Source organism: Orussus abietinus, unplaced genomic scaffold (assembly GCF_000612105.2).
Source record: "Orussus abietinus isolate OABI.00-Male unplaced genomic scaffold, Oabi_2.0 scaffold3, whole genome shotgun sequence".
Taxonomy (NCBI): Eukaryota; Metazoa; Arthropoda; class Insecta; order Hymenoptera; family Orussidae; genus Orussus; species Orussus abietinus.
The window spans coordinates 1,550,960-1,575,914 of record NW_019395984.1 but is presented as its reverse complement, the minus strand read 5'-3'; the positions used below and the strand labels follow the sequence as shown (position 1 = coordinate 1,575,914).

At 56.0% G+C, this 24,955-nt stretch overlaps 1 protein-coding gene across 5 annotated transcripts in view; it reads left to right on the top strand.

Annotated features, from left to right (window-relative positions):
• The first annotated feature begins 211 nt into the window (after nt 1–211).
• LOC105699099 overlaps nt 212–24,955 on the top strand; it is a 37,721-nt gene continuing 12,977 nt past the window's right edge. For 3 of the 5 annotated variants that reach the window (XM_023433915.1, XM_012423828.2, XM_012423827.2), the window contains exon 1: nt 10,929–12,158. In XM_023433915.1, the coding sequence (XP_023289683.1) occupies nt 12,074–12,158 (85 nt within the window). In that variant the 5' untranslated portion in view covers nt 10,929–12,073. Of the gene's footprint in view, nt 482–9,996; nt 10,086–10,928; nt 12,159–20,073; nt 21,060–24,955 lie in introns of those variants that run through there. The other 2 variants (XM_023433913.1, XM_023433914.1) reach the window with 2 other exon arrangements.

Sequence of the window (24,955 nt, the reverse complement as noted above, 5' to 3'; positions counted from 1 at the left end):
TAAAATCATTAAAGACCTCGAAGAATTAACGAGGAATCGCCTCGGCGCGCCATCTTGCGAGCATTCTCGCGACTCGAATCTCGTAACGAGCAATCTAACCTACGTTACCGGCGTGGTCGAGGAGCTTGCCGCGTCCCGCGAGAGGTGGCGCTCGAGTCGGCGCCGTTGCCTCGTAAAATGAAATCGAGCCACACCGTGTCCGGGACCCGAGCACGGAGGCGCGACTCCTGATAGCCACCGTGAGGGAAGATGGCGTCGCCTCGGCGCACCGCGGCTCGCGAAGACATTCGGGGATAAGTGGAGGCGAGGCCCGTTGTCGCGCGAACGGATACGACGAGGCTTAACCTCCGAGGGACGAGCGCGCCCGCCACACGTGATATGTGCAGTGTTTCGTGACAAACGGAGCAGCCCGCTGCGGCCACTCGAGATTCCTGGGATTAGAGCCCGACATATTGGCGAGGCCGTCCCTTCGTGGCGGCAGGTACGTAGCTCCCGGGGGCCGTGCCCCACCGAAAGGGCGACGACGAGCCGACCTCCACGATCCGTCCTCTAAACGGGCGCGAACCGATTATTAACCTAAAATGCGAGCGGAAATGACCGATCGCGATGGACGAGCCATCGTTGCGTCGACTCCTGGCGCCTAAACCTAGTCCTATATACGCTCTAATCTCGGTGTTGGGATAGGGTCGAGTCCCAGTTCCACCATTCTTGCGTCGACCCATCCTGGCTCATTCCACTCGTATCAGGGTGAGAACCAGCGCGAATGCGTAAGTCCACCTAAATGACTAAACACATTGGAAAATGTGCAGGGGTTTCGATGTCATCGAGTATATAAACATTACCCACTAGGATTGTTTGTATCAATCGGTTGCGCAATCCTTGGGAAGGCTCGACCCAGAGAGAAGAATCTCTGGAATGGGTGGACCTCTTTAGGCTGGACAATAGTTGAGAGGTAAGGGAGAGAGCTCGAATGGCTCAAGGAAGAATCGGACAAGGCTCAACGCCGTGGCTCGAATAATCTAACCGAGATAATGCCTCCGAAATTGGAGTACATCTCCCGATACGGCCGAATCGATGGCCGACGACGATTACACGGTGCTTCCCGGTAATCGTCGCCTTTCGGTGAGAAATTCCTGGCTACGAGGCTGCACCTCGTCTCGATAATACAGAAGTCATCCATCACTTGTTGGCGTGAAACTCGCAAGCGAATCGAAATGTGTCGCCCGCGAGTTTCGAGGCCGAGGCGGAGAAAGAGGAAAGGAGAGAGAGGGCCGATGCGTTTATAATCACATAAATTAGAGCCACATGGAACCAATCAATTGTCTCGCTCAAACATTTCGGACCCGACCTCAGCGGTTCTCAATGGGCGAGGGATCTCGCCTCGAGGAGGGTACCGCCACCGTTTCCGCATTCTTCTTTAGTCATTAAACGACCTTCTCTCGCTACATCGATGACGGCCGCCCTCGTGGCATATTAACCCCATAACCGAGCGCCCCCCTGAAGGGGCGTCCACGTCTTTGCTCGAAACTAACTCTACCCCTGTATCGCCACTGGGGCATCCAAAGCGAACGGCCCTCCGCTCGTGGAACAATTTCCAATTAAACTCATGACTCGATCCACGGCCCGGTTACATTTTCCAGTACCCTAAAAGTAACGTCCCCCCCTTAATGCGAGGGTTTCATCAGCGACCTTAATGGAACGTCAAATCCCTCATTTTTCCGGCCATAACTTCTCGTATACGCGCTGAACCGCCGCCCCACGTGCGCGTTAAGCTCGACAACGCATTTATTTTAATTTCCCCCCCTCGGCCCACCCCCACGTGTCAACCCGCCCTGTGGACGCGCCTTAACGCGCGGCTTCTTTTTTGCACACGAGTGCACGCACGTCGGGATTTTTTTTTCTTCTTCTTTTTTTTTTTTTCTTACGCGTCAACGGAGCTGATCCGGGAACGAGAGTAACCAGCCGGCGTCTCTCTCCTCTCGCTTTCGGCCTGTCTTCGTCCCTCTCGTCTGTCTATCGCTTCGGCGGGGACTCACGCGTGTACCGTTGCCCGCCCGTGTGTTACGTGTCTATACGTATACGGGCCACTTATGTAATATAGGTCAGGCGCTCCTCAACAACGGGGTCGTTGCCCCAGGGCCACTCGGTCGATAAAGCAGACTCCTAATTGGAGGACTCCCTTCCATGACGGGCGGACGGGTAACCTCGCGTTTGCTCGCTAGATGCCACCACGCGCGCCGCCGCTCCGTCCGACCGAATACCTCGAGTGGAGCGGAGTCGATTCGACGTGGCGACGAGATTCCCGATTTTCATCGGGACTGTCCCTTCTAACGTTTCCTGCGCACCTTAATTGCAAAGTGAAAAGCATTTTAGATCATTTACGCCGATTGGAAATGCCTTCGATCGGAGTTCCCTGAATTTCCGCGAGGGGCGCTCGCGTCGTCGGATCAACGAAACATCTGAGATCCTGGATCCCGATTCTGGTGAAACCGACCATACTCGTTCAGTCTCCTCGTACTATTAGGTTAAGGAATAAGTTTCCGCCGTTTTAAACGCAACTTAACGTAATTAAAACCCCGGGAAGTTATTCCACGAGGTAATACTACACGGTGGGGAATCTTCTATGCGCCGAAAATGTCGAAAATGGCGTCGCTCGAGTGCCCGCATCGAAGCGTGGAACCCGCGCGACGGCGGCTTTAAATTATCGGAAAACGAGGGTACGAGGAAGAGCGTTGCAGGGCAAACGGTAACATTTACCTCACCTTTTGCCTTTCGTTACCGTCCTTAAGGTCGCCATTCTCTTCCGATCGCGGGAGCGGACCTTGGCGCAGGCGACGCGACGCGACGCGACGTCGCGCGCGGTTCAAGGTCGAGCCGACTCGCTTCACGGCGCGAAGATTCTCACGCCCGGCTTTAAATATAAAGCCGCAGCCTGGGCCAGGGTTAGCTAACTTCCCGATATATTTACCCGAGCCCGCGGGTTCGGCGACCTCGGTCTCGTGCTCGGACGGCACGGAAACGCCCGAGGGCGGACCCCTGGAGGGTACTTTTTTTGTCTCTCGTCGCCCGGGACTCCGAGGCGAGCCTCGGAGGGGACGAGGAAGAGGACTTTCCCCGCGATACCGTGACCGGGCAACGAAACCGCGATTTATCGCGCCGCTGGGAGATCAGTCCGAAGAAAGAAGTCTTTCGTTCGCAATCTCGGATTACGTCGATGCGCCGTATTTTTATCGCTCATCGAGGATGTTCGTACCGAACTGCATTTTTCGACGCGAGTTTAGACGTAGTGGGAGTTTTTTTTTTTTCTTTTCTTTTCCTTTTCTTGGGTACCCTCTGGGTCCAAAAGGTGTACGAGACGCGTACGCGTAATTTTCGCGCGCCGGAGAACGTGACCGAGCCGGCTCGATGTACAGGTGTACGGTACGCCGGCCAAGGTCGTGTTTTCCAGATCGCGGCATAATCTCCGCTGATGTAACGATCGCCGGTTGTGCAGCCAGTGAGGTAGGGCCGAGTTGGAAGTCTTCCAGACGGACGCATCGCGACGTCGGGAGGATTTTCCGAAAGACGCTGACGTGGAAATTGGAGATCGCGACGCCACCGGCCAACACTCGTCGTCCTGGGTTTGACGCTTTTCTACCGATCTTTGCACCCTCCGCTCCGGAAAGAAGATCATACGAGATCGTACGAGATCACACGAGATCATACATCACACGAGATCATACGAGATCATACGAAATCAGCTTTCGCGTTGCGAAGATGCGACTCCGCAATGAGGGGACATTTTTCACCCGAGTCTATTCGTATGCGAAAAAAATCCCCATTGACTCGATAGTCGAGTACTTGAACGTGCATTCAGGATAATGGAGGCTCTAATATAGATGGAATTATGAAATATGAAATGTCGATACATGTACCACTTAGGGCGGGTGATACGTGGTCCCCGAATGTCCACTTTAGATCGTGGACAGAGGGACGTTGATTCCGGAGAGGAATTATGGGAGGGAGGTAGAAATTGTGACATTCTCTCGCCTCGACGTCACCCTTTCAAGGGAAGACTCCAAGCGGGAAGGACGTCGAGGGGAAACTCGATCGGGATGAATTTTTATCCTCACCTCGTCCAAGGTTAGGGTCACTTCCTTTGTCCGATCGTGACATTGCATCGCCCGTTCACTGCGTAAGCGTGTAATTAATTACCTCGGTGGAGCGGCCGCGGTTTAAACCAGGTCAGCCGACGCGGCGACGGGAACGTCGAGGGATTATTTTTATTCCTTGGAAGGAAGTGCATAGCCGGTGGAGTTTCGTTAAAGAGAGACGAAGGAGAGGACGCGTCTCGAACCTTAGGAGCAGTCGTTATTGGGAATACCTGGAGCGTGAACCGTGAGAAGTAAGATAGGGTCGGCGATGCTTAATTAAAACTCCAGATCTTGAGGTCGGTGGTAAGGGGAGAAAGCATGAATAAGAATTTCAAGAGAGAGGGAAAACCTTCACCTGGCTGGGATCATTGAATATATTTTTATTTCATCGACGCACATACGAATAATCTCCTCCAGGTGGAGTTTTTCAGTCGATTGTTAAATGAAGAAATTAAACCTGGGACCAGTCGAAAGGAGGCCAGACGGAATGGCTCGTCCTGCTAGCTAAATTCTTCCCAAGTAGGCCATTGGCCAGACATATGTACGAATAACTTACTCCACTACCTAGGGATAGAAAGAAAAAATAAAAAAAAAAAAAAGACCAAATGATACAGAAACGGGTTTCCATTTCGCGGACCGTTATGTCGGTTCTCGGCGCGTTCGCGAACCTCCGCTCCTCCTGGGAAGGACCTCGACCGAATCGCTTGGTTTCATCCTTTCGGAAGGACGAATTACCGAGAGTAATTCCTGTCCTGGCATCCGCGAACTCGAGAGTTCCCCCGGGCTTCCCGACGATGACTGAAAGGGACTTTTTGCCGGTGGAGGGGAAGAGGAAGAAAGAAAAAAAAAAAGCAAATTAGGAAAAAGAACGACCATTTCATTTAAATCCCAAGCCTGCCTCACCACGCGCCCTGTTGGCTGCACCTGCGCCAGGTGTCGCGCCAGAAGAGAGCAGGTACACCTGCAGGAGCAAAGCTCTCGAAGCGTCGCGATTGACTCGACAATAGAAATATTCCTTCTCCCCCGACGTTGCCCGTTGCTCGATTATCTTATCGTGGAATCGGTAGCGTAACGTGCCACCGCGCATCTCCGTGTGCTCCTCCCCCACTCGAAAGTGGAAACGAAAAAAAGTCCTTATCTCGTAAAAAAGGGGGAGACAAAAAAAATAAGGAAAACAGCAGCCGCGCAACGATCTGCGCCGCGACATCGGAACGCTTTGCGACAGGCTCATTAATTAACACGATTTAATCGGGATTAAATCCCGCACCGTTGATAGTCCTGCATAAAGTCGATACGTCCTGACCGCGTGTATTTAATTCCCCCCCGGCGTATTCGCACCCCCTTAAGGGGATGTCAAAGTGGCATCCGAAAGCTCAATCCTTCATAAAACTTTTCTACGAACTGAGTATCTCAAATCGTTTCATACTTTAAATCGGGAATATGCAGACCCTAAGGTAGGTCCTGAAACTCGGGAAATTACATTTTTTTTTTCATAAACTATTTTTAAAATACCTATAAAGAAATTTGAAAAGAATCGAAATCCCGTGAGTTTCAGGACCTTCCTTATAGTCTCCCTATTCACGTTGTGAAGTTTCAAGCTATTCGGTAAACCGAGGTGGGGGAAAAGATTTATAAACAATACCTCTTCGACGGCACTTTCACGTCACCTTAAGGACTCCTTGGATTATTTCCTACTTCCCGGGGCGTATCTCTTCTCTTCGCGGTCGCTTCGATCGATCGGGTTCGATCGTCTCGGTACCTAATTGATACCCGATGGGATATCGAAAGGGAGACCTCGTCCCGATTGCTTTTCGCCCGCGTGTCGAGTTTGCGTTCGCGGTTCTCGCGTAGGCGAGTTACCACCAGTTTCCTAGAGTTACTCGAGCACTGTTACTCGTTCGCGGTCGTGACGCAATCCGGATAAGATCACGCTAATAAATAATGACACTTGATAGCCGACGCCAAGTTCGCCGGCCAAGCATCGCCGTATATCCTTTCTGCCCCGCTCGCTTATCGTTTTCTGAATTCTGAATAACCGAGATCGCCGCGCGACGTCCAGCCGTGAGAACGCACGCGGCAAGAGGATATCAGGGTCGGCCTTGATTAACGTTAATTCATTGTTTCAGGGTAGCGATCCGTCGGTACGCGGGTAAACGCACGAGCCGAGGATTAGCGTACGCGGAATAAGCGTCGCGGCCTCCCCTGCATAGCTGCACCCGATTCGCCCGTGCACTCGCTATGCAGTTAAGGGGTTATACCACTTAGAAATGTTGAAAAAATTCAAAAAAACCTCTACGCCTTTATTTTACGCGTTTATACGTTTTCCTTAAAACTGCATTTTAAAAATCGGTGGGCACTCTAACTCCGCTAATTTTCAATCGATCGTCTTCATTCTTTTTTATTTTATTCGTGATATGTTTATTCAGCGAAAAATGTATGTTTTTTTTTTTCAATGTATTGATATTCGCGTTTTTTATGCAACATTAATTAGCGAAATTTGGACTGGACCTGGACTGAGTTATCGTGCCCACCGCACGATTATCGATTTTCCCAGTGCTCCGGTAAATCGCCTTTCAAGCCGGCAATTTTTGTAAATAAAAAAATAAAAAAAAAATTCTTTGTTGTCTAATAGTAGTATAATACCTTACTGTACTTTAATTTGGATAAAAACGTTTTAATTATTAAAGAAAAAATTCTTGAAAAAACGTAATTTTTGGGTGGGTCAAAGTGGTGTAACCCTTTAAGGACTGCATCGCGGAGTAGAATTTAGAGTCGCCTCTCGATCCCGTCGATCCGATATACGAGCGTAGGATAAGCGGAATGGAGGAAAAGGTGTATCAAATCGTCCGAATACTCGGGAAAAGTTTCCTCGATTTTTGGGGTTTCGGGGGAGCCGGGGGGGGGGAGAAAGAGAAACTCATCCCGGGATGGCCGGATCCTTGGACGGCGCATATTCCACCGTTTTTTTTATTACCGGTTTAACCCGAAGAATCGGGTCTAGTCGACTTCTCGGGTTTAAACCGGTCGAGGTTAGGTCCTCTCTGGCACGGCCGGGATCGGACCTCGGTCGAGGATGACCTTTAAGCCGCGCTATCATCGGTGACGTCGATTTCGCTGCAGTCAAAGGAGCCGACGAGTGGTGCGAGATCTCGGCCGCGCTTCGCCTTTTACGAAAGTCCGAGAAATCGGGGCCCGCGTTCCGGGGGTAGCCAAGGAGTCGCCGGAAGCTCGGCGAAGAGAGGAAGATTCTTCTTCCGTTAATGGCCGCTAGAAGAGGAGATCGGGTTACGTCAAAGAGAGAGGAAGCGGGGAAAAGCTATCCGCCGAGAGCCTAGGACCGACTTTAACCGTTTTAGTGGCAGGGATTTTTAAAAATCCGCGTCGGATTGTGCAATTAAGCACGATGGCGTTGCGAATTGACGATCGGGACCAAACATCGCGACACAGTTCACCACAGTACGCGAAAAGTGCGATCGTGCTGCGTGGCACTAAAACGTTTAACTAGCTCCACTACGCCGCGGCCGTGAATGCCTGCCGTGATGGCGGAAGGAAAACATTGTTTGCACGGACGCGTTCCGGAGATGATCGCAGCGGAGGCTGGGGGTTTATTTTACGAGCAAGAGGAGTCGGGGAAGTACAAGTGCGAAAATCGGGATTTCCTCGATCTAGTTGACACGGTACCAAAATGGCGCTGGAAATCCGCCGGTCGAGAATTCTCGCTGCCGCGCGCTTATGTCCGACCGGGTGACTAATCGGCCTTGGATACTTGCATATTTGTCCGACGGTCTCGGTACGCCGAGAACCGGTGGCCTTGAACCTGCCCGATGGTGGGAGTCCCAAGTCCAACGAACGTGCCGCCGTGGACGTTCGATCGGATCCCTCTATCGATCCCGTAATTGGGGCGCCGATCGATCGGGGCTCCCTTCCGAGACGGACCCACGCCCTCGCGAGGTGACTCGCGATTCCGCAAAGGAAACGCTCCGACGCCTTGGAAACGCCGGAGTCGGGGCCGTCCACCGAGGTATAGAAACTCGACCGAGTCTAAGAATGACCGGCGACCGTTTAGGGGGAGCTTGACCCAGTGAATCAATCAAGGGTGATTTTCCGTCTGGATGGAAGAAGCAGTCCCTCGGGGGACGTCCTATACCTGGTGTTGTGGCGTCCTTAGGACGTCCACGTGCGAGGGCGCGAGGCAAAGGACCTCCCCGCCTCGTGTTGCCCTCCCGTTAGTGCTCCGTTCCCGGTGATTGCGCTTCGACGAATCGCCGGGCTCTCGGTTGCAGGTTCGACGAACCGTCTCAACGTCCTAACAAATCGCTATTAAGCGCAGTTAAACTCGGTCGCGTAATGGCCCCTCGGAGGCGCGCTTACACCGCACTCGGACGCCGCTCGTACGTTCGAGATATGCGACGATATGATCGCGAGAGTGGAGATCATTGAACCGGAGGAACCCAGGGGACTTACTTTGACTCGACTTCCTCGACGACGTCGACTCGCGGTGTCCGTTCGCTCGATGCCTCCTCGTGGCGGGCGCGTTTTAGGGGACGGGGCTAGCCTAACCCCCAAAAATCGGGCGGAACGCGAACAAAAGAGTCTAGACGGCTCGATTGCGGAAACGACGAGCACCGGGGCTCTTTGTCTTCCTGCGTCCACCCACGCTCGGGGACCCGGTGTTAAAAAACACGGCCCGGGGAGAGACGGCAAAGTCAAAGCCCGGCCGAAAAGAAGGCGGAAAATGTGGGAAAGGACGAACCACGATTTTCAACGGCGAAGATCATCTCGCGACCCCGCCACCCCTTCCGAGGTGGCCCGCGAACCACCCACGGGGTGCGCGCGTTGAAGTCTCCGGATGCGGAGAGAGGCGACGTCGCTTCCATTTAATTTCTCCCTATCTTAAACCGCGGAACAACCTGGAGCTCGAAAAACGACCGGCGCGAGCCGTTTCCGACTGCGGACCTTCGAAGAAGCCGTCGTAGGTGCGCGTCGCCCTTATCAACCGCGTATCGCGCGAGCTGCGGAATCGGGCGATACCGCCGCGGAGTCAACGCCCGAGCGCAACAACATAGGCCTACCTGACGCCATCTCCTGGATGGCCGCTCGACGGCGGTCGAGTCGCGGCTCGATAAGGGCGGACAACCCTGAGCGGAAAAAAAAAAAATGCGACCGGGCTCGAATCGAAGGAGAGAGGTTCTTTCCTTTGTCCCGATCGGCCGACTCCGCGGAGAGGCCGCCGCGGAAATCGGCCGCGGGGAGAGAAAAGATCACGTATGCCGGCTCGCTCCGCTCCCGTTCGACTCTCGCTTAACTCACGAATCCCTGACAACCTCGGTGACATTGTTCGCCGGTCTTTGTTTTGTGGCGGCCTCCACATCGCGGCTCGGCGCGTGCGGCCTCCGATGATCCGCACGTACCCTTCTCGCGACGGCTAGGAGTTGCCCCCCAATTGGAGCCTTTTTATTATTTTTATTTGTAATATTCCCCGATATTTTTAATCGACTTAAGCATCGATAAGAAGAACGACGCGTCCATGAGCGAGCGGGCAGTCGCGGTCGATCTCCAAAGTCGAGGCCGCCTCGCGGTTCTAATTCCAGAGAGAGAGAGGTAACTGTCGCGCTCATTAGATACCGCCTCGCCTACGCGGGGTAGACGCGGGTGAAATCGAGATCCCCCCTTTTCCCGTCGACTTTGGAGGTCCGTCGACGAAAATAAAGCAATGTCCCGGGGGCTCTGCGGAAGTCGGGCGGAATTATGGCCTCTGTTTGCGGACCCGACGACGTCTTAAATGCCCCGGACGCGCCGGGACTTTACGAGCGCGATACGAGCCGCCGTGTAATGCGTTTTTCTCTCTTTTCTCGGTATCCAGGAGCTATCCGCGAGGATGAAGGATGAATTGGACGAGGACGATGCCGCCACCGCTCCAGCTTCCGTCCCGGAGAGCACCACCTCCTATGGGTGAGACATCCTTACCGAGTTAGACCCTCGCGACTCTTCGCGCGGCCTGGACGGGCGAAATTACCAACTTTATTCGTAAATCTCCGCGGTTACATGTTCAAGCTCGCATTATGCCCGCGAAGTCATAAACAACGAGCCATCCTGCATCTATAGGTACGAACGCGCGCTTAGTCATTGCGTTTACCGCGTGTCCTTGGACTTAGACGGCGCGACGATTCCCACTTTGTGCGCACAAGTCGCGCGGAGAGAAGCGCGCACCCCTCGGTCGGTGCGGAATCTCCGAGCAGCCCAATGGGGTCCTTTCCAATTATTTTCGAAAGAGCCAAAGAAAGGCGCTGGAAGGCCGCTAGCAAGAAAAAAAAAAAAAGAAAAGAAAAGACCGTTTACGAATCGGGCCCGCGGTGTGAAACGTTCCGCCACGGAATTCCCATGGCGTGCCTTTCAAGGCGACGCGTAAATCCGACAATTTCGGAGTCGCGCGTCCCCCGAAGTGGAGGAAGCCGCGTTGCGGTCAGACGTCGCGCGGCGTCGCGTCGCCTCGTCCAGGTCTTGTTTACGACTTCTCCTTGGGAATAATCCGTCTGCGGATAGGTATCTCCCGGTGGTCGCGATAACGAACGGATTTATATTTCGATAAAATCGAGTCGGCGGATGATCGCGGTCCAGGCCTCGGAGCCGCTGATCATAACACGCAAATCCGCGCTTCTATCGGCGCCGCCGACGCGGCGCGCCGGCAGTGGAAGCCGACGCGCGTAGCCAGGCGACGCGGAGTAGAGGGGTGGGGGGAGCGCGCGCGAGGCGAGGTGGTGGGGGCTAGTGGAAAGCCGCCAGTCCGCCGCAGACCGTCGTGGCGCGCGCACCGAGCCGGCGCGCCTTCCCGGCATCCTCGGCCGCGTCACGCCGAGCCGATTCCTCCCCGCGAAGAGGTCGCGCGAGTTCGAGGTCCCGTCGATCCCGTCGCCCCTGGAGGACGGAAACCCGGCCCCGGTCCCTTCGCTCACCGGGCTCCGAGAAGGAAAGCGTATTAAGAGTATACGCCATTTTCGAGGTTATCTCTCCACGCGATAAAGCCGCGCGAGTGGGTTGGTGCAACGCCGAGAAGCGCAATCACTCGGTAAAGGTTATAACCGGCTGTTAGGCGTCCCGGTGGTTCCGCCGAGGCGCCAGGTAGTCGCCGACCGGCGAGAACGCGGATCGCGAGTGTCTCCGCGTGGTGTCCAATCCGAATCCCATATATCCACGTGTTATAGCCTCCAGCGAGTTAACATTCGCGATCGTCCGCGCGACGGAGATTCGGGGCGAAGCGCCAGCCTTGGGCCCGGGGTACCGGGTCAAGGTCGCGACTCTCGTCGCGATCGGCCGGCGCCCGCGGAGGTTAAGGTCTATCGCGTCGTCCCCGCGGTGACCGTCACGACCCACGTGGGCGTCTTCGCGCCTGGAAGGCAAGCCTCGACCGACGCGACTCGCCGGAGGTCTCTCCCAAGACCTGGACCAACAACCGGCGATCTAGAGGGGTCGAGGTCGACCCCGGGGCCCTCGGCGAGGGTACCGAGCTCCCCTTTGGCGGATGCCCGGCTGCGGCCGGCCAGCGGGCTCGAGTAATAACTTTCAATGGACGCTCGCGGCCAGCGCGACCAGATAAAAGTGCTTTATCTGTCCTCGGTCGCGATCGGGCGTGCGAGATTAGCGCCAAGGCTAATTTTAATGTGACAAACAGCCCGCGAAAGCGAGCCGAGGACGCCGATAAGGCGCCGGGGCGTGCAGCCGTTAAAACAGCGTTCGCCAAAATGGCCGCCGCCGCCGCCGGCGGCGGCGAGGCTGCACCGCCTGGCGCACCGGCCGAGTCGCGGGCCCTCCGGGCGGCGCCGCCGCTCGCCCCTCCGAGGCGGAATCACTAGGCCTCGTGATGTGGCCCCCGCATCAACACCGGTACATGGGGGGAGTGCCCCCCCACCTCCACCCCGCGGAGACCGACGCCCGAGCGCAGGATGAAGCGCTGCAGCAGCAACTGCAGATGCAGCAACAGCAGCAGCATCCGCATCACCGCCCCGCCATGGACCTTCCCATGCCCAGGTCAGCCGACGTCCCCTTGGAGCGTCGTTGCGCGCGAATTCGGTTAAGAAAATCTAAAACGCGTAATTTGGTATCGAGGTACTCCAAGGATGGTAACCTTCCACAAAGTTTGCTGAACGGCCTATTTATACGTGGAAAGGGGGCTAGGCTGAATATCGCGGCTTTTGCGTACCTTGGTCCATCCTAGACGGAGACTTTAGGCTGCGAGAGAGGGAAAGACGCGTTTTCTTCTTTTTTTTTTGTTTTCTTGTTTTGGAATAGGCAGGACACCGATCAGGGCCCCGCTCGAATCGCGACCTCTGGAAGGCTATGGACGCGTCGCCCGTCCCGATAAGACCTCGCGTCTGCCGGTGGAAGACGAAATATTTGGTCGGTTGATAAATATTGCCAGTCGAGTGTTTTCCTCGACGCGAGTTACGGTGAAACAACGACGCCGCGGCGATTATCACCTTCGGGATGGCGTTGTTTGATTGTTTGAGGCGGTTTCCCTCTCCCCCTTTCCTTTGGAGACCTCTCTAAGCTGTCCCGAAAAATTCGGTGGTCTCGGACCGAGGGTTTTCCGCGCGGTCTCTCTTCCGCCGGGTGGGCGGAGGAAACGACGTTATCTACACCTTCGGACGCCGGGAAACACGTCCCACGTCCTCTACATCCTTACGTTAGTTACGGCCGTGCCGCCGCTACATCCGTAATACCGAGAGGCCGGGTAATCGGCGAGCTCAAGGCCTCGCTCCCGATAAAACGCCGCGGAAAAGTGAATCTCGACCGGGAGGGAAATCGGTACGTCCGGCTCCTGGTATCACCGGCATCGTCACCGTAGCGCGACCCTCCGTCTTCCGATTGTCGCGGCTATCGGAATCTCAGGGTCGCCGTCGCGACGGTGCAGAGGCGGTCGCGATCCCGGTTTACGCCGCGCGGCCCATCCGCGTCCGCTCTCGCGGCCTTCCACCGTCCCTTTTCTTCCTCTCGCCGTCTCCCTCGTCGGCGAGATTAATGACGACCGGCGTGATGTCAGCGTCGCGCAGGTTCCAGGCCATAAGGGAACCGGTCCGGCGACGCCGCGCGCGTAACGCCGAGTAAATACGCGCGGTAACCTCCGCGGCGCAGGTGCCTGTTACGTCGGGAAAACGCCTCCGCCTACGAAATCGGCCGTTAACGCGGTTGTCCCGGATCGCGGTCCGGGAGATGTCCTTTGAGGTCCTTTGCCGCGGTTTATATGTGCCCCGCGTACCGCCGCCCCGAGTATCTTCCCTCGGATCTCGGGGTGGCGTCGCGGCGCCGAAAAAAAAAAAAAAATAAATAAAAAAATAAAAAACGTCGCCTCGATGCGCACTCCCCGCGAGATTGGCGAGGTCGGAGGCGCGGATTTACCGAGTCGCGGTATCGCCCTTAATTATACCGCCGACTCGAAGGCCTGCCCCCTCTCTTTCTCTCTTTTTCCTTCTCCCTCTCGACGCTTCCCGGCGATCCGGTTAACGCGAGGTCACCCCTCCGGTCGCGTTACCCTCCGATTTGCGGGGAACAACTCGGTTTATCGTACACGGAAGGAAATGCACCGGGGAGGGAGTCGTTTGATATATTTTTTTTTTTTTTTTTTCTAGCGTTCGGTTTACCCCCCTACGATTTTTCATTTTTCCCTACTCCCCTGTTCTCGGCTCGAACGCTCCGAAAATAGCGAGCCACGTATACGCGGACCAAGTTCGAAGATCTCGGGAAATCGGCCGCCCTTGGGGGGGGATTAATTATAACGCCTGACCGTAAATTCAGAGATTCGACGACGGCCGGGATTGCGGCTCGAACGGGGACGGACAAATTGAGCTCTTGACGAAGAATCGAATCGGATAAAGTCCGAGCTCTCTCCGATTCCCCGGTGGGCGAGATCATCAGGAAAATCCCGATTGGATATCGGCGCGACATGCCCCCCGTGCGGGAAGGAGAGATAGAAACCGAAGGTGGGCGGAGAGATAAAGAGGGAAAAAAAATAGTAGGGGGAGGGAGGGGAAGGAAATAACAATCTAGACTCCGCCTCAAAGGATATAGCGCGTTTCTGCAGCGATCCGACGACGCCGGTAGCCTCGCGCCGTCCTTGCGTTTAAATCCGCCATGGCGGTGTCTTGTAACGCGGTCTCCCCTTTCTTTCGTTATTTCCTTTTCTTTTCATCTGTTATTCCTGTATCCGGTGCGGCCTTCGGCGGGAGCTCGGAAAAGCCGATCGGCGGACGATCGCTGGCGTCATTCCGTTCCCGCTACGTAGAGGGATTTCTTTATTCTCGATCCTTCGCCGGAGTGGCGAGGGACCGTCCGGTGTCGCGCTTCTCGCTCTCGCGGCCGGCTCGGCCGTTGACCCGTCTCTCTCGCTCTTAAGGCCGGGCCGCGCGGCGCGTCCGCTAGACAGATTGGCGACTGGAGCTCTCTCGCGGCCTCTCCTGCCCTTGGGCCCGACCGGTCGAGTTCTCGCAAAATCAATTTGCCGTTGCGCAACCGATCGTAAATAACCGAGATACCTTCTCGAGCGGTCGCCCGTTAATTTCCTCGAGTTCCCCGTTTCCTGGCTCTCGGGTTCCTCGTGCCGCGAGGGCCGTCGCCGTCGTGCGACTCTCCGAGACCCGCGGACGTCGTTCCTTCCGTTCTCGCCGACACCGGGATCGATCCCTAGGGACGAACCTCGTTTTCGCGGCGGCGCGAAGGTGACAGGAAACGATCCGCGAAAGAAAACTGCGGAAAATCGGCCCGTGGGAATCGCGATATCCGGTGGGTGCGGTTAGATTCGATTTCCGGTGATTTTCAGTGATTTCCCATGTCCAATGGCGATTTCCAGCGATTTCCCACGACTTTTCCGGGATTTTCCCCGGTTAATCTACCCCTTTATCGCCGGCGGGGCGTCCCGGCCTTCCGCGGAGCGTTGGGCAAGGTCAAGGCCGGGAAATGTCAAGAGCGTCCCGCGCGCAAGAGCGACGCGCCGTTCGCGGGCAATAGCGTCCGAGCGTTCCTCTATTTTAGATAGCTTTCAATTTTATTTGGACCTCGCGCGTCCGTGCACGCCGCGTACATACGTATGCCCATCGCCCTGCCTATTTTAAACGGCCTTGGGACTCTATTTCCGTCCCTTGTACACGTATACCCACCTCTGGGTACACGCATGCACGCTCGTATCTAGGAGTCTCATTGTCCGGCGATTTTCCTCGCGGACTTTCAACCTGGCCGAATACCCGCGGAAAAGTGCCTCGCCGCAGCCCGTCGCGGAATAATCGTCATTATCGTTAGTTCGCTCGCGAGGGAATTTCCTCCTTTTTCTTTTTGCCTGTCCTTTTTTTATCTCCCTTTTTTTTTTTTATGAAATCCTGACGGCTAATTATCGGGATTACGCGACCTCCGATTAACATTACGGACCGTTTCCTGCAAATTATACGCGGCTGGCCGGTCGGTCGCCAGTTACTGACCGTTATAGCCTTGCGCAAGAATCTGCCCATAGTATGCAAAGTACTCGGCGTACTGCTTTAATGACTCTCCGCGAGGAGTGCCTCGCCGCGCATCCCGGGATGCAACGAGACCGCTTTCATGAAACGCTCGTTATGCCCCCGGGTCCCGACCGTTACCCTCGCTCGCAATTAATTGACCAACTCGCCGGCGATAGAGCGCGGTTTGTTAATTGATCAATTATCAATTATTATGCGCCACTTTGATCGGAGCCGCGAAGAGCGCTCACCTGGAAGCTCCCCGCGAGGAGGTAACGAGAACTCTCTCTCTCTCTCTCTCTCTTTCTCCATCTCGAAGACGTTTTTCGCATCCGGCCGTTGTTCTCGAAGGATTTCTTTCGCGCATCGCGGTAGCTATACCAGCCGTTAGCCTTGCTCGGTTGCTGTGCGCGCGATTGTATACAAAATAAGTGGCATACTTGGCCGATTATCGGGCTGGAATTTTCACCAAGTGTTAGTCATAACGAGCTACCGAGAAAATGACGGAAAATCATCCGAATCTTTGGTAGCGACGCCTCCTCGATTTTCCGCCCGTGATTTCGGTCCCCCCCCGGAGGTGGTAACTACCACGGTAAACAAGGAATCGCTTCGTTATCGCCGACGTAGATACCCCTAAGTGCTTTTTTTCTTCTCCCCTTTCTTTTTTTTTTTTTCTCTCGGGTAAGCCGTTTCGCTTTTGAGAGGCCTTTTCCAAATTTTCCACATTTTCCCCGCGGGGCGATTAGATACCGCGGAATTATTTTTTTTTTTTATTTTTTTCGTTTCTTCCCCCCTTTCTGCAGCCGGGTGAAAGCGTGATTCATCGGCCGCGTAATCGCCGGCCCCGATTGCCCGTTATCGCGATCGCGATTCCGTACCTTCGATCGCTCGATAATCCTTCCTGGAAGTAAGGAGATACTAGGCGTTATCAATGATGGCGGCCGTTTCTCAGGATGGCAAAATTGGATCGGCCGGGTCTCTCTCCGCGGTCTCCCTCGCGTATTTGTCGTTCATTTGCATATCCGCGCTTGTCTTTTGGCCCGTGGGGGCCCCCCTTCTTTCTCGCTGTCCCTGTCCATCTCTCTCTTTCTCTCTCTCGGCCGACACCGAATCTCCCGTGATCGATCCTCTCTCCGGTTGTATCGTAACATCAACGACCCACGCCTCTCGCGAATCACTTAAGCTAGTACGCGAAATTGCTCGCTCTCTCTCTCTCTCTCTCTCTCTCGTGCGGGCTATTTATAAGCGGTTTACATGTACATACGTACACGCGTACGGAGTGTGCCTCGAAAAAAAAAAAAAAAACTCCCGATGTCGCGGTTGGTACCTGTGACGAGATATTTGCATACGCGACGAGGGCTCCAAGACGCTCCCGCGGTGACGTTTTCCGCCGCGTTTCGGGAAACTGTCGGTCCTCGATGCAGTCGATCTGCCAGTCGATATCGCGAAAATCGATCCTCGGTCGATCCCTCGGCCTCGGGTAATCGCTCCGATTTTCTCCGAATTTTTGGAAGGCCATCCGACCGAGGATATCGCGACTGCCCCCCTCTCTGATAACGCGAAAAGGCGGGGGGATTTGATTGATTGTCGTTTTTTATTTTTTCTTTATTTTTAATATTTATTGCCGACATCTCGTCGCCACCTTGGGGTAGGTGGACCGCGGGGATTCCGTGAAACTCTATTTTTTTTTTTTTTTTGGACGATCGGTCGCGCGGATTTCCGGACTCTCGAAATCTCGGGTGGGATCGGAAAAAGAGAGGTGTTCCTTTTTCGCGGTCGGAGAGAAAATTTACGAGCCGTGCCGCGACCTCCTCGCATCTCCTCGTAAAGAGCGGACCTTACGCGGAAACAAAAAAGGGGGAAGAGACCGAGGGTAACGACGAGACGCAAACGAGAGGAATGATTTACAAATATTGAAGACCGGCCGAATGGCCCGATTGCGCAACGGATTGTTTTTACCTCTATTTTTACTTTCCGCGGCCGAGGAGAACCTTGCCCGACGTTTTCGCGGTTTTCTAAAATCTTCTTTTTTTTTTTCTTCTTCTTCTTTCGAGGAAACCGTCGACCGCCTCGTGGAGTTCCGACTCTCGCCCCGGTATTTTCCTTTCCCCCGAGTTACGACATTTTCTTATGGTTTACGATGAGGCCTCGCGTACGTCTAATTTCGCGGCGGCTACGTCAGCGTCGCTGAAACGCCGCGAAAGCAGTCTGAGATAATTGCGAGAGATAATCCGCGGAATGCCCGAGTCGACAAAGTTTCCGCGCGTCTCCGGGAAAATAATCCGTCTCGAAGGTAATTCCCGGGAGGAACGTGGTGTCCGATTTTGCCCTTAGGGAACGGGTGACGACGAAAATTGTGGGTGTCGAGCGTTTAAAAAAAAAAAAAAAAGAAAAAAAATACATATATATAGCGTTCGGAGAGGAGCGTCCCTCCTCTCGGCGGCATCTTTGCGGCCCTTCGAGAAACTCGTCGAAAGAAGTTTCGATACCTTCCGCGACCGAAATCCGATCGGCCGTATTTTTTTTTTGCGTAATCGAGGACGTCCTGCGGGGGAGGTCGCGCGTGGCCGCGGAAACGCAGCGTCAGCTGGGGACGAGGCGCGACGACGAGGCGAGATCGTCACACGGGAGATCCGAGGAATGCGTCCGAGCCGACGGAGTTCCTCCGGGCCAGGAGCGCCTTGGCTCGAGCGACTTGCGTGACGCGGGTGGAGTCGCCGGTGCAGACGCGGGTGCAGCGGGGCCGACCTAGCGCGTCCTCTGTCTAAGAGACATCGCGATCTGCGTTGTTCGTATCGGGTGCTATCGTCGAGCGGTTGCGCAATGCGAGCGGTGCGAGAGACTTTGTCAACAAATGTTTGGAAAAAACGGACGTCGACGTAGGCGCACCGTGCCGATTAGAGCTCCGCTCTCGTCGCCGAGCTTCCTGCTTCGATGCACCGCTGGATGCATCGGGCGGGCAAAAAGAGACGCCCGCGGTCTGGACCGACGACTCGGCGACCCTCGAGAGGCATGACCTACCCCAAGGTGCGCCGCCATTTTTCAAGGCACTCCCGGGTGCCCGTTTTCTTCCGGAAACACCTGTCCGAGGTGGACAGGAACCGCGTTTCCGGGTAACGACCTCGCCTCGGTCTATCGTCTCGGACTCATCGGTCCTTGCACCAGGGCAACGGTCTCGGGTACTCCGCGTTACCCCCGAGGACGGGTCGCGATATCGTATGGGATATATTTATCCTCCCTCGCTCGGTCGCGTCCTTATCTTTCCCCTCTTAATTCCGCGATCCGCGGGCGTGCTGAATAATGCATGAGACCGCCAACCTTCGGGAGCCCCGGAAGGATTCCGGCCCGGTGACGTCACTGGTACCCACTCGCCTTCCGTCTCCAAGATTTTTCCCTCCTCGTCCTCGGAACCGATATCCCTTTTCCCAGGAAAGTGGAAATTCTCGTCGGTGAACGGACCCCCGGCGGTGTCCTCTCGTCTTCCGGGAACGGGGAGGGGGGAGGGAAATTTTAAGGGGGGCGCGCGCTCGTGCACCGTAAATGCACTCGAGCCAAACGACTCGCCGCGCGGGGGTGGCGGAGGAGGAGCCCGGATGGCGACCGGAGGGTAACAACCCCGTAAAAATGGCGACGCGGACGTCCCGCTGAGGGTTGTCGCCCGGGTGATGCGTTTCACGGGGTAGATTTCGTCGACGGGCACGTGGAGACGCCGCGAAAATTCCACGGAACGGGAGGAACGCCCGAGTTCGGGCGGGGGGGGGTTTAAACGGAGGGATCGCCTCCTTCTTTAGCAGAGGTCGTCCCCCTTTTCCGGCGTCTCTTGGGAACGCCGCGGCGAATTGTCATGTAAAACGCGGCGACCGCAGGTGCGCGATAATGCGCCCCTCTTGTCATCGGCGACGAGCGAGGGTGGGACCTGGGGGGGGGAATACGATCGCCCGTCGCTAAAGTAAATACGGAAATTCGTAGATACTTCCGGTAGACGGTGATTTCGTCACGGTCGCGGAAAACCGCGAGCCGAGGAAATTACGACGGGGAAGAGCCGTCGTCGGTGCAGGTCGGGTCGGCGTCGCGGCTGCACCGATTCCCACCGATCTATATTTACGGGTGTATATATTTTTGGCTCCGTATATCGGGACGCGGAGACCGTCGCGGCGCTCCTCGATATAGCGCGAGGAATATATACATTATATATATATCATGTATATAGCGGCCTTCGGCGGAAATCCATTCCGCGGAGTCGATTTCGACGACCTCGTCGGGCCTTCTCGGACTTCGCGGCCCTTCCACTCGGCCTTCCCCGGTAATGAGTCCGGTAGACCGTACTCGGTGTGTACGTATCCAAGGCGCGCGTTTGCAATCGGTCTTCAAGTTTTCCGCGGGACTGTTCCGCTGTGCTGATTTTTCGGGGTTAACTTTCGATTTGTCCGCGGATGCGTTAACGTCACCGGGCGGTCTCGATGCGCGGACGCGTATCGAGTGCTATTAATAATTTTTTTTTTCATCTGGCCTTGGTGATTAGGCCGATTCCGTCCGTAGATAACATTTCACCATTGCGATAAAGCTGTCGTTACGTAAGCGAGACTTTTCCGGAGCCGCTAGGCGACGATGCGACGTCGCCGCTGCGGGCGTCTCTGCGATTTCGCGTCGGGACGGGGGTTTCGGGTCTTCGCGGTTATTTCTCCTTCTTCCTTTTCTTTTTTCCCTCGTCTTATCCGGCCGCAATTTCGGCTATCGTACCACTCGAGGAAAGGTAAATCTAATGGGTGCCCTCGGGATGTCCGCATTCCGCCATTAAACCGCACTCGTGTTCCCACGATGGCACCGATTTTGCTCGCGTTGCAACTGATGCGCTCGAGTGGCCCGAGTGCTGACCGTTCGCGTGCAGCTGCGGCGCGTGCAGAGCCGTATTGCGTTTTAACCTCGATCGTGGCCGCGATCGAGAGAGAAAGGGAGAGAAAGAGAGCGACGCGGCGTACGAGGAGAATCGGCGACCACTTAAGGAGAAGAGGTGGCGATCGGTCGGACCCGCGAAAATCGGGATCCCGGAAAAGGAAAGAATGGAAATAAAAAAAAAAAGAAACGGATAGGAGAGGAACCACGCGAGGAGGCTCTTCTCGACCTCGAGGGTCCAACCTTCGGAGGTTCTTTTATGGGGACCTTGACCAACCGATCGTCCTCGGGAGGAGGAAGAGTCAGATCGTACGCGTGGCTTAACCGTCCGGAGAAGTCACGAGAGTCGGAATAAGAGCCGGAAGACCCCGAGGACCCCCCGGCGCCGGATACGAGGAGGAGAAGCGACTCTAAGAGAAATAGAGGCCGAAGTCGGATTTTAGCGGATCGTAAGGTCCTCCCACTCGCGGGTGTCGTTTGACGTCTGGGCCACGTCTGCATCCGATTGCAGGGCGATATCGCGTTCCTGATACCGAGATCGCCAGACGGGAGAGAGGTAGGTTTACCGCTTACTAGTTTCCGGGTGGACGAGTGCGGACCCAGGGGGCGACCGGCACGTGGAAGATGCCGACCTTGCGAGGAGAAAAGGAGGAAACCTCGCCCTTATCGCGACGGACCGATCGGGGACTCCGATGCCTTGACCACCGCTCTCGTTGGCCCCTAAAGAGCCGCCCGTAGTCGACGTCGGGCTTAATCGAATCGAGGTCGGCATCGATAATGTCCACGTTAAGTCGATTAATTACGGCAAAGGGTCCGCGGGGACGGCCATAATGGCCGGGAACGCGATTCGCCGTTTATGCGCCTCCGCGGCCGTCTTTCTTCGGCCTGCGTCCAAATTGGGTCGATTCTCCCGATAATCGATTCGAGGGACGGAATCGCGGGCACAACCTCGACGGGAGTATCAACTTTGCGCGGTGTTTAAAGATACACGACCGTCGGCCGGGGCACGTTATCCACCCGGTTCGGTAATTTGCCGGACGGGTAATTAGCCGGCGAACTGATCTAACGAGTTTGCCGCTCGCTGGGATTCCGAGACTTGCGACTCGGTGGCGCGTGTTACGGTCAGAGGTCACCCGGGGCCCGACCGCTTTAGCGACGATTTCTGACGACCCGGGATTTTCGCCGAGTTCTCGACCACGTGGACGTTCAATTTCCATCGGCGCGGTCGAACGGGCGAGGACGAGGAATTCGGAATTTCCGAATTTCCGTCACGGGAAGTAAAGGACCCCTTCGAGCGGAGACGGCGATCGACCGAGGGCGCGCTTCTTATTTTTAATCGCCCGCGACGACACGGTGGGAATGCCATAGTCCAACAATAAGTAACGCGGCCCCTATAGTACTAGGGGCCTTGGGGTCTAAAACGAGCGCTAATGACTGGACGACCGTGAAAAACAATCGTTGGCGCTTACATTAGTCGTAATTCACGGCTGGCTCGCGACCACTCTCGAGCTTCCTGTCCTGGCTCGGAGTTGCAGTTCTCGAGAAAGGCGCCCTCTCCTATCCCGAGTCTACCGTGCCGCGGGAAAGGGTCGTTAGCCGTACAGGTGTTTGTTAACACTGGAAATGTACAACTGACTAAACAGCATCCGCATTGTCCCCGGCGTCGGCACAGCTGTCCACACTCTGGAGCACCTGTGGCCTTCGACGAGGCTCACCTTTGGTATGATGCCCCCCCGACGATCGCGGCCCAATTTCACGCCCGTCTCTGGTCCATTCGGTCGATCCGGGGATAAAAACCCTTCCCGAGGTCGCGGCAGGCCCTCGGATTGAATTTTCATTCCCGGGGCCCGATCGTCTCGGGACTTTTTTGCGAGGCCCGAGAGCGGTACCAAGATGGCCGCCGCCGCGCCGACTCTCGACGGCGCGGCGTGTTTCTCCTTCCGGAAGGGGGCCCTCTTGGTTTTTCTTCTTCCCTTTTCCTTTTTTCTTCTCTTCTTTTTTCTTTTTCAATCGCCGCCGCCGTCCCATTCAGGGATCCTACGCCTCCCGCGTATATTCGGGCGTGGAACGAAACGCGAATGGAGGTCGCTTTCTCGATCCGATGGCCGGCCTCCTTCCCGTGGCCGAGAATGCGCCTCGGCGCGGCCGTTGACGTCGGCTTCGACGACCCATCGACGGCCTCCCCGAGGGATCCCGGAGAGAGAGGAATTTTTAACGATTTTCCTCTTTACGAAGTCGGAACTCTCTTCGGGGGGAGGGGGGGGGGGGGGCGCCGCCATCTCGAGGAACGAGAGTCGCGGTCCTCCTGGACTCTCGTAAAAAAGTCCTCGAGGGGCGACGCGCGCTTCCCCTCGTCTCCTTCGCTACGGCCCCGGGGGAGGGGAGGGATTATAAAAGAGAAAGGAAAAGAGGATACGAGGAGTAAGAGGAGAGATAAAGGAGAGTCTCGCCGGCCGGTCGGCAGGCCGTAAAGTCGGGAATTCGTCGTTGGTGGTACACCGACCGAGAGGCCGCACTTGATCGACGTTTTCTCCCCCCCGATATCGTAGGGCACCGTTCACCCCCGTGGATTTAATGACGATTATTAAGGTGATGTGAAAGTGAGGTTTTGTTTATAAAACTTTTCTCCCAGCTCGATATACCGAATAATTTGAAACCCTACAACGTGAATAGGGAGACTGTAAGGAAGGTCCCGAAGCTCGTGAAATTTCAATTCCTTTCAAATCTCTTTATGGGTATTTTAAAAATAGTTTATAAAAAATGAGATTTTAATTCAGGACCTACCTTAGGGTCTCCGTATTCACGTGTTAAATTATGAAACGATTTGAGACACCCAGCTCGGAGAAAAGTTTTACGAACGATTGAGCTTTCCGGTGCCACTTTCACATCCCCTTAATCTAGTAATTGATGGCGATTACGAATTACGGCGGAACTCGCGGAGGGGTGAAGTGATAACCGAGACGAGGTTCTCGGGAGAGCATCGTCCAGGGAGACGGTAAATGGGCGCGGGAGAGGGAGAGAGAGAGAGAGAAAAAGAAAAAGAAATGGCGGGGGCGCTGGGACGACGCGGCACGACGCTCCCGCGAGTCAGACACCGGCGTCGCGCAAACAGGGCAACTAAATAAATTACCGCGGCCCATTTTGCTTTATTAGCGGCGCGTTCATTCAGGAGACATTCAGGGGAGACGGGCTCTCCTCGGCCGTCCGTCGAGCGCGACTCTCCTGGCGAGGCTGCCGGATAAATAAGGCAATCTCGCGGCCCGGGGGTGCGGGACGAACACCCGAAAATACGCTCGCGGCGGCTCTCTCCTAGGCCCCCGGCGACCACCGGCGCAAATTCACTCTTTCACCGGCTCGTTAACCGAGACGGGTCCGAGCGCCCACGCGTCCCTCTCGCCGCGGAAAGGCCGCTCCCTCCTCCCCGAATTTCTAGGCCCTTTCGAGGCCCTCGAGAGGTCGCCTCCCGGCCAGGTTCACCTTTTTCATATCCCCGTTGCCCCGATGGCGGTATCTCGGACGAAATGCTCGGGTATTACCCCCTTTTCCTGCTAACTCGGAGATATCGACGCTCCCCCTGCTCTCGCCGGCAGCGACGCCACCCTCCGCTTGTGCAGGAAGGGTTGAGGAAGGTGACCTTGGGCTTGGTTTCACCCACGAGCGCCCCCCCCTCCCGTCCGCGTCGAAGTGCCCGTAAAAGGGGGAGACCCTCCACCACCCCCGTCTGCCGGCCGCGGTGGAGAGGTTAGGGTTACCACCCGGACGACGCCATGTTCTCGGTTACGCGCGCCCGACTCGACGCCCGCCGGAAACGAGCGCGTTAATTAACGATCCTTTTGAAATCCCGACGATCGCGTGGTTTAGATCGTCGTCCACGTCCCGGGAGGAGGGATCCGAGGGGGGGGATCCGCGCGAGAGGGGAAGAGGAAAGGTTCCCGCGCGGCGGAGGGAGCGGAACGGGGTGGGCCAGGATTTGGTGGGGAGGATCGACGGGGCTGTTGACCGGGCTCTCTCGCCGCGGCCGAAAGGCTCACGCAGCCCCGTAGTGAGGCAGGCCGCGGACGACGCCCGGATTTCGCAGTGGCTCCCAACCTGGCCCGGTCCTCTCGTTTTTCCCGGCCCTCCCCCTCCCCGTCCTCGACCTAGCCGACTTTCGCTCGCCTCCCGGCGCGAGTTCGGCGCCGAGAACCCGGACTCGATCGACGGTAACCTGCCAAAGTGGAAAAGGAATGCTTCTCTTTCTTTAACTTCGCCGGAACCCAGGCGAAAATTGGCAACGTCGTGCTCGTCCCGGGCGGCGACGGGGCGAGGGGTCCTTGCCTCTCGCCCCTCTCTCCCTCCCGTTCCCCCCTTTCGCCGCTCCTCCCCTCTTCGGGGCCGCCCTCGCCCGCCGCTCTTTTCGACCTTGAACTCCCGGAGCAAACGGCCCTCTCGTATCGCCGGCCCGCGTATATA